The 10077-nt window shown below is 45.5% G+C and overlaps 1 protein-coding gene across 1 annotated transcript in view; it reads left to right on the top strand.

Moving 5' to 3' along the window:
* Window positions 1-921: 921 nt before the first annotated feature.
* Window positions 922-10077, top strand: part of klhl24a (kelch-like family member 24a) — a 25466-nt gene continuing 16310 nt past the window's right edge. The window contains exons 1-4 of the mRNA XM_083689551.1: window positions 922-1113; window positions 3050-3165; window positions 3509-4353; window positions 6878-7062. Of these exons, the coding sequence (XP_083545677.1) occupies window positions 3091-3165; window positions 3509-4353; window positions 6878-7062 (1105 nt within the window). The 5' untranslated portion in view covers window positions 922-1113; window positions 3050-3090. The remainder of the gene's footprint in view (window positions 1114-3049; window positions 3166-3508; window positions 4354-6877; window positions 7063-10077) is intronic.

Raw genomic sequence — 10077 nt, 5'->3', positions numbered from 1 at the left:
GGACAAATGAATTCTCCACCGTTTAGAGAACTAATAATGAGTAGTTCTATGATTGTGCAACATTACAATGCAGTTATGACATTATGCTCTGTTTAAAAAGAGGAATTTAAGAGGATATGTTGAGAGGTGCCGCTTGTTTTAACAGCTCTATCCACGTTCCTTTTATTAGGTTTCACCTGAAAAACATAATCTTATATCTATGGACCTTCCAAGGAATGATAGCCTTCTACTTATGTATATATGGCCTGTTCACAGACAACACTAACTCAATGACTCACCACGTACAGTAGCGATTTATTACTCAACTGTCTACCTGGAAGATTAAGAGGAGGTTGAGATAAGCAACATGTTTTAACAGCTGTATCCACGTCCCCTTTATCAGTTTTCACCTGAAAGAGATCATATTTTCTTTTTGGAACATCCAAGGATCCGGGTATTTATGTTTGATGTATCTCTCATTTACAAGTCAATTTTAAACTTTTCTCAATGAGGTCAACAGCTAGATTGTATACAGCTGTATCAGCAACAAATGAAATGGTATGCCATGAAATGATAGCCTTCTTATGTATTCTGGCCTGATCACAGACAACACTAACATTGTGACAAACCATGTAGCTCTATGAGGCAATCCTCCACTTTATTACTCAATCGGTGTTGACTAAAACGTTTCAAGATTTTTTTCAGATGAAAAGTGTTCAGGACATGATGTTTTGTTTGCAAACAAAGGGTAGCCACGTGGAGGACAGAGGTATGTTGGGAAGTGCTGTTTTTTGGATTGCGTAAAAGTAGGAACATCCCCCTCGTATGAAATACACTACCCATGAGCACCAATATCTCCGGCTGAGTCGGCGTATTTCGAGGATGTGACATATATCTTGCTGTTATGTTTACCGTTGATTACAGTCCTTTGTCTCTGCCAGCATAACTAATCATAATGCCTGGTCCATAGTAATAGAAGTACTTTTCTTATTTTTGTAACAATTGTTTTGAGTGTACATTTTGGAAATTGATTTATATTTTTGTGGATCAACTTTTTCCTTTTTCTTTTTTTCTTTTTTTGTTTTTCTCCACTCCAAACTGCCTAGGCGGCTCATTCGGAAACTTCTGGATAAGGTGAGTAAACATCACAACTGGTTTGGTTTTTATTGTGAATTGTACACAATTTGTACACAATTTTCACTTTCATCAATCTACCCATCACCATTTTAAATACATTGTGTTCTATACTGAACTCAGTGGTGCATCGCACTAAGCCTACTGTAATATTTCTGCAATGTCCTAAGCATAGCCCATCAATGTGAAGCCAATTTTAATTGTGCATTCACATAGACCACAGCAGCTTCGGGATTTAAGACTGCCAAGACTGCGGTCGTCTTCTACAGCTGTAGGATATATGCGAAATAAATGTGATTAACAGAAACACCAACACAATGTGTTGAACTTTTATTTAGTGCTATTATTCGTGTATAACATTTTAAACATGTTTTGACGTTCATATTGTTCTATAGTTTTTTTGTATGTGTGCGTTATTGTGTGTTTTATGGCTAACCATATTTTGGAACCTCTCCAACGAGTCTTGTGATAAGATATCGACATTAAGTCACTCTGGAGAGTTAAGACATATCGACAGCATAGAAAATACAAAAAAACATATCTTTAGGTCATATGATGGAAAATGAACGTGCGTCAGGGAAGGTACTGGCAAAACCTGTCCTGCTTTGTTGTTGCTTGATTACTAGGAGGTGCTACCCGACAAGGAATAGAGACGCAAACAGGTGTGTGTTTTGTTCCGCTTGTGCGTCTCGCTGTGATGCAGACCAGAGGGCCATGTTAAAAACAGAGGAGAATGATGTAGTTTATCGGGTTGCCAGACCCGTGCGCAGCCGTTACTATACGACCTATGTCCAGTAACGGGACGCACGTGACTGGAGTAGCGCGGGCGCGCGTACCAAGACTATATGCGCACAGAGATATTGGTGATGTTGAAAATACATACAGTGTACACGGTTATATGAAAGCAGTTGTTCAGTTGTAACTTATAACACTGTGAGAACTCAGGTTTAACACCTAGATCAATGCGTGTGTGTGTGTGTGTGTGTGTGTGTGTGTGTGTGTGTGTGTGTGTTTCCTAGGAGTGGTTATTGGATGGATGTTAATGGATCTCCTTGTTGACTTATGGAGGTGAATAAAGGATTACTGGGAGAATGAGCCTGAGGCTCAGAGAATTGGTTGGCATTGATCCTGTTTTGCAGTCTTTGTCTGTTTCACATACTTCAGGCTCTGGCAGTTAAACACATTGGATGAAAAAACAATAGGTTCAGTTCGAATATCACTGTTGAATATATGCCTAGTTCCTCTCTCCTTCCCCCTCGTTCTTTCAAAACAAACCTGATTGACACATGGATTGGCCTTGCTACCATTGTGCAACCTCTTTCTATCTCTCTGGGTTAAACTTTCTCAACCAGTGTAGTGTTTTCTGGGGCACAACCGTTAAACTGCCAGGCCGGGGGAAGTGTTTGGGAGATACAGTATTTGTATACGGCTCAAATTTCTCAAATATTTCATCAGCAGTGATGCAAGATACTGTAGCTCTGCCCTCAGGGTTTAGGAATTGTTTGTTCAACTATTTTTTTCTCTCTCTATGGAGTGCACACTGCGTTTTCCTAACGTCTTTGTCCCGACAGCCTCGGGTCTAGATTTGTTTTCCCCCTCTTTCTGCACAGCAACAGTGGCCCACTAATGTTTACAATGAACCCAAATGACAGCACATATTGCACAAAACATGATCTGATATTATTCTTGTTGAACATCATGTATATATGTGACAGGTTGGGTTCGAACACGGGTCTCTGACAAGTGTCTACCATTAGGCCAATAGGACTCTCAAGGTCCAAGGTGTACACTTGAGTGTACGTGTCTCTGGCAGGGCTACTGTACCTCTTCATGAGAGCATGATTCCAAATCACCCCCGTTACATATAGCAGTTTTATAACACTTGTATGATGAAAACATTCTGTTTATAGTTGTATTGTGTGTTGTGTGTCCCCAGGCACCCCTCAGGTCTAGAGCAGGTCTACGTTGGAGGCAGCCATGGTGTTGATCCTGGGCAGAAGGTTGAACCGGGAGGACTCTGGGACCAGAGACTCCCCCGCCGTCAAACGCAAGGTGCACAAACCCACCTCTTCACACTGGACGTCTTTAATTGTGCTTGTGATTCATGATGTTGTTGAGTAAATATGTCAATTTGTCTGTAAGTAGTGTCCTTAGGTGTTTTGAAAAGTAGCTTAAAGGTGCCCTCTGTTACTTTAATTTTTCTTGTAAAAAATCCTGCACTTATAAACTGAGTTTGTGGGTCTTTGAGAATATAAGTTGGTATATATTCGTTTTTTGTTTTGCTTCTCTGCCAAATGTGTTTGCAGTACCTTGAGAGGCCACTGGGGAAATACAGTAAATAACGTGAAAGTTATAGCTTTAAAATGAAACTCTTATTTGTGGTCCTCATTTCCAGGTGTTTGAGGTGGACTCCAAGAGCCTGACCAGTCAGGACGTGCTGGACTTCTCCTCAGGCTCCTCCCACTCGGAGGCCATCCTCCAGGTGTTCAACGAGTTCCGCGACAGCCGCCTCTTCACGGACGTGGTCATCAGCGTGCAGGGCCGCGAGTTCCCCTGCCACCGTGCCGTGCTCTCCGCCTGCTCCTCCTACTTCCGTGCCATGTTCTGCAACGACCACCGCGAGAGCCGCGAGATGCTGGTGGAGATCAATGGCATCCTGGCCGAGGCCATGGACTCCTTCCTCAACTACGTGTACACTGGCCGCGCCAAGATCACCACCGACAACGTGCAGTTCCTCTTCGAGACCTCCAGCCTCTTCCAGATCAACACGCTGCGCGACGCCTGCGCCAAGTTCCTGGAGGACCAGCTGGACCCCTGCAACTGCCTGGGCATCCAGCGCTTTGCCGACGCCCACTCGCTCAAGCAGCTGGCCAACCGCTGCCGGAGCTACGCCCAGGCCAACTTCCCCGAGGTGGCCCAGCACGAGGAGTTCCTGGACCTGCGCCGGGACGAGCTGGAGGAGCACATCTGCAGCGACGAGCTAGCCATCGGGAAGGAGGAGTTGGTGTTCGAGGCGGTGATGCGCTGGGTGTACCACAGCGTGGAGCACCGGAGGCCCATCCTCAGGGAGCTGCTCCACCACGTGCGCCTGCCTCTGCTGCACCCCAACTACTTTGTCCAGACGGTGGAGGGCGACCAGATCATCCAGACAGCCCCCGAGTGCTACCAGCTGCTCCACGAGGCCCGCCGCTACCACGTGCTGGGCAACGAGATGATGTCGCCCAGGACACGCCCTCGCAGGTACAGTGGATGATGGGAGATGTAGTGGATGATGGGAGATGTAGTATAAGTGCTCATTTAGCCTCACAAGTCTTTTGGAGGATGTAGATTATGAGTAGGACCAGGTGGAGTCTCTGAAGGACAATAGTCCACATGCCACTAGAAATGATTGGAAATAAAACATACCTGCGACATTAATTCTTATCAATTGCAGCACAAACTACGAAGTATAAAGTAGAGTATATAGATGGAGTATATTTATGGAGTATATAGACAGAGGAACCTCTGCAGTTATTCCGTCTGACCCTAGCTGAGTGTAGGCTCAAGAACTCTCTGACATGAGGAACTGCGGTACATCACTTCCTGCTTCCTGTCCTGGCAGTCAGCTGGTAGAAAAATGACTGTACAATATATATCATCATTTCCTGTTGGCTCGTCATTCACCTGAGACAGTATTTTGATGGGGATTAAGTATAATGCTGCTTGATGGGGATTAAGTATAATGCTGCTTGATGGGGATTAAGTATAATCCTGCATCTTGAAAAGAAAACACCTTCCGTTTGGCTTTGTTCTGCTCTCCGTTTGGGTCACCCACCTGAAAGATGAGAAAGTGAGAGATGAGAGGAAGATAAGAGAAAAGGTTTTGGAGCCAAAAATCCACTGGTTTCTTCCCCATGGTTTTTGGTTTGGAGTTACAACATGTTCTTGGAGCAAACTCGATAACCCTTCAGGTGTGTGTGTGTGTGTGTGTGTGTGTGTGTGTGTGTGTGTGTGTGCATGTGTGTATGTGTCTGTGTACTGTTATGTATGTGTTATTGTGCCAGGAAGACAGAGCGATCATTGAGTACTATTATGAAATTAAAATGTGTCACGGGGCAGAAAGACTTGTCCATACACATTCCAGTTCACTGCTGTGAGAGAAATGGCTGTGTTGCAAGGAGCAGCATTCATAGCCTGAAACATACGTTTGGTCTTGCTATCATAACGCAAATCTATAAATGGACTGTGTGTGTGTCAAACATACCCTGTTTGAGTGATGTGCGGGTTAATGATGGAGGTAAAAAACAGTGTATATATATATATATTCCCCCTACGTGCCTTCTGTACTGTTATTATTGTATTATTGTTATTATGTTTCATGTGTGTGTGCACACCCTTTAATTGTGAGTTCAGTATTTTTGTGTTTAGGTTTTGTTGATAAAGGAAAGAACCACCTAGATACGCACACACACACACACACACACACACACACACACACACACCTGAGCTACACTCACACACCTGAACTCACTCACAAGAGCAAACACACACATAAACACATACACACACACACACACACACACACACACACACACACACACACACAGTATCTCCAATGTTTAGACTGCAACCGTGTCAACAGTGCTGCTCTCCTGTCCCGGGCGTACTGTTGGTACTGTAAGGGTTAAGCGGTAACAGTGGAAGGTGTCAGCTAGCCGGGCTGTGACGTGTCAGTCTCCCAGGCGGATTGTGTCAGTATCCAGGCAGATCTGGCAGGAATCGGGCAGGGAGCCTCTCCTATGTCTGTCTATCTGTCTGTGTAGTCCCCAAGCCTTCGAACCTCCAGCTCCTGCCAACAGGTGCCTGATGTCACCTACCCCCCCCCCCCCCACCACAGGCCCCTATCTCTGGGGAAAACCCTGGGGGTCTTACTGGTTATTCTCTGGTTCTCATGGCCACCTGGGTATAGCTACTGGGCTACACATACACACACACGCGCACACACACACGCGCGCACACACACACACACACACACACACACACACACACACACACACACACACACACACACACACACACACACACCTGAGGTACACTCACACACCTGAATTTATTCACACACTGCTCATTCATCTGTCAAACGTGAGATAGTTAGCCTAGAATCCAGGTGGCCTAGAATCCAGTTTCCTATGGGGGAAGTTCTCAAGTATGTCATGTATTTGTCAATAGTGAGGCCAATAGGGAAACCTCAGAAAAGGTGATTAATATTCAGTTTAGCCCCAAGTGTGTTATATTAGTGCTCCTCAGAAACACTTCTGTTTTGACTCATCTGTACCTGTCCTGACATAGCCTTCTCTCTGCTTTAGTAGGCAATGTGCAGAGCGGGTCATAATTGTTCTGTGGAGTGGGGTGTAGTACTTGTTGATGGGTGTATTTCTCCGCAGTTACTTGTGTTGTGTGTGTTTTGAATGCCCTGGTTATGTTGTGTTGCTGTCGTAGTTACTGCATAGTGTGTGTGTGTGTGTGTGTGTGTGTGTGTCGTAGTTACAGTATTGTGTTGTGTGTGTATGTGTGTGTCGTAGTTACTGTGTTGTGTGTTGTGTGTGTGTGTGTGTAGGTGTGTGTGTGTTGTAGTTACTGTGTGTGACGCTACGCCAGCTATGTGGTGTTGCTATTTGCTGTAGCATTTCTCCTCACTCACTTCAGCTGTTTAATATCCCTCCCTCTCTCCCTCTCTCCCTCTCTCCCTCCCTCCCTCCCTCCCTCCCTCCATCCATCTCTGCAGGTCGACAGGGTTCTCGGAGGTGATCGTGGTGGTGGGGGGCTGTGAGAGGGTGGGGGGTTTCAACCTGCCCTACACAGAGTGCTATGACCCTGTGACGGGCGAGTGGAAGTCCTTGGCCAAGCTCCCAGAGTTCACCAAGTCAGAGTACGCCGTCTGTGCCCTCCGCAACGACATCCTGGTCTCGGGTAAGCCCTCGCCCTCGCCAACACCATCGCCCACGCCCGCTGACTGGTACACAGGCACACAGAGTACGAGTATTTTATCCAGGTTAACCTCACTGAGATAATATCTCCTTTTTCAAGAGGGATAGGGTTTGAGACAGCAACAGGGTTAGTATTACGAAATATAAATCCTAAATATGATGGTCATAAATCATAACTACAGTATTGCACTGGTGATCTATATCGGCTTCATCACATTACGTTCAAATAAGCGCCTCTCCTCTACCCCAGACCACTCTTGACCACTAACTAGACTCACGAAGGCAAGAAATCCGTTAACAGTCTTTAAGGAAACAGCCTTGGGACAAAGTTCTCAGCTCATTCTCTCTGTCGCGGAGTGGAAGGAAAAGCAGTTAAAAGATGGCCTTATGCCCTGGTCCTGGCTGTGTGGGTTTTTTTAGCCACAGTCTGTTTGAATCGAAAGGAAAATGTGAGAGCAACATCTGGATGCACTCTCCAGGCCTGCTCCCAAAGGGACTCCCTTATTGGCCAGATTTCTGGTTCTCTCCTCACGCTCCCATTGGCCAAACCTCAAAGTAAACACGACTCCTTCTAGCTTTTTTGGAGGACGTTCCTTGTAGTGTCTGATCTCAGGTCCGTTTTGTGTTTTCCTACCCTAGTGGTTAAGGTAGGGATTAGGGTAGGGTAAGCTGATGCAAGATCTGTGCTTCTTCTACCCGTAGCGTTTAACGCTTTCTGACCGGGGATGATGCATGCTGGGAGTCAGCAAAACGTGACGCAAACGTCCCATTTAAAAAAAGAAAAAGAAAAAAGAAAAAGAATCTCACCAGGGCCCGTGAGTTAACAAGACAGCAGGATAACGTCATGTTTTGGTCACTAATGAAACCAGCATGAGTCCTGTTGCAACAACATAGCTCAACGTTTCACCTTCAGTAAACACATCTTTTCATTCCATTTCAATGAATATTCATGAATGTCATATGTGTGTTTATGGATTGATGTTTACTGAAACATACGTCAATATAAGTCGATACGGTTTGGCCCTTACAGGCAGTAAATTGATTGTTAGCGTATACATCCATGCTAGCATAGTGCTGTTGTTGGCATGAAAGGGAAGATGGCTGCTGCTAGGGATTATTTTTTATTTTTTTTATTCAGCTTGAAACATGTTCAAGGAAAAAGCTGCCAAAGTGACTGCAGGGAGAGAGAGAGAGTGAGAGTGACCTCATTCTACCCTTCAGTGTTTATGTCTTCCATAAGCTCTTTGTGCCAAGTCCTCACGTGTGTGCTATCAATCTACCCGCAAGTTCTGCCTGGAAAAGTCCACATACCTCTCTCCCTCCCTCTCTCTCTCACCCTCTCCCTGCTCTTTGACACCCTCTCTCTTCTTTATTTATCTCTCTTTCTCCGCCTTTCTCAACATTTATTTTACACCTTCCCCCCCCCCTCTCTCTCTCTCTAACTCTCTCTCTCTCAGTCTCTCTAACTCTCCCCCTCTCCCTCTCTCTTCTCTCTCTCCTCTCTCTCTCTCTCTCTCTCTCTCTCTCTCTCTCTCTCTCTGTCTCTCTCTGTCTCTCTCACTCTCGTAGAGAGTACAGCTGCAGTAAGCTGCAGTCTTAAATAGGATCAGTATCAGATGGGTATGAAACTTTCCAGTATGTCTGGGTTGTAATGGTGACCGCGACCGTGACTGTCTTTCCCACGTCCAGCCCTCCATACAGAACGACTGCAATATCTGACCAACGGTTCACCTCTCAACTGACTACTGTCTGTCATGTACTAACCTGAGTTGAACACATTACTTGAATGTTCAGCAAAGCTGCATATCAATGGGACATGAGCATGCTGTGTTTGTGTTTCTCTGGATGCTTGAGTGAAGGGTATCTTAATTATAGAGTCAGTAGAATAGTGGAATGTGGGTTAAAATCACAGGTGTCCTGTATCCAGTTCCCCTCAAAAGTCTCTTTTCGCTAAGGAATTTCTAGAATTCCAGAACAACTCTCCGAATGACAGTTCATCAACTTCAAAGGAATGACCAACAATGTCACACTGTGTTGCACCAAAATGCAAATAGCCCAAATGATGTCCCTTCAAAATGCAATTACTTTCCTCAGAATGCTGTCACACAAATCACTTCATGTGCCTGTCCCTCGTATTTTCTGCGTTTAATTACCTGGTTTGAAAATAATGAGGAGGTTGAACTTGTATTTTAATTTTTGTTTTGGTCCCAAACTGGGTCTTTTGAGTCATAAGCCTGGAGGGTTGTAGAATTGTGGATGGTTGACTGTTGACAGCCCCTTGTTTACTGTAATTGCCTTGTCTGTCCAGATAGACAGACAGACAGACAGACAGACAGACAGACAGGCAGGCAGGCAGGCAGGCAGGCAGGCAGGCAGGCAGACAGACAGACAGACAGACAGACAGACAGGCAGGCAGGCAGGCAGGCAGGCAGGCAGGCAGGCAGACAGACAGACAGACAGACAGACAGACACTATCAGAGGTGTAGCCTAGTATCCGCCCACTGCTTCCATGTTCTTTCTGTGTCCAATGTTTCAAACAGGGCTTCCTCTCCTTGTTTCCTCTCATTTGTGTTCAACACTGTAACATGTGTTGGACAGGTGAAAGCAATATGGACATCTTAAATCTTAAATCTCCTGTGACTTTCAGAAAGGAAGGGAAGGAGAGGAGGCCATGTTAGAGGATCGGGACACATCTGCTATTGCCATTGTTATGTTGTGGCACGTCAGGTTTCAACACACACACACATACACACACACACACACACACACACACACACACACACACACACACACACACACACACACACACACACACACACACACACACAAGCATTGATCTCCCCCCACCTGCCCAGTAGACAGCTGTCTGCTTCAGTCTGCAGCTTAGAGTAGAAAGAAGAGGCCCGGCGCTGTCTGGCTTTTCTGACTCAATGGGCGTATGAATGAAAAGAATAAAGAGCCTTTATAACATATTTACTCACTCATGTTATTACTGCAC

Source organism: Argentina silus, assembly GCF_951799395.1.
Source record: "Argentina silus genome assembly, chromosome: 18".
In the NCBI taxonomy this organism is placed as follows: domain Eukaryota; kingdom Metazoa; phylum Chordata; class Actinopteri; order Argentiniformes; family Argentinidae; genus Argentina; species Argentina silus.
The sequence above is the reverse complement of the archived record's forward strand: the minus strand, read 5'-3'. Positions and strand labels throughout refer to the sequence as shown.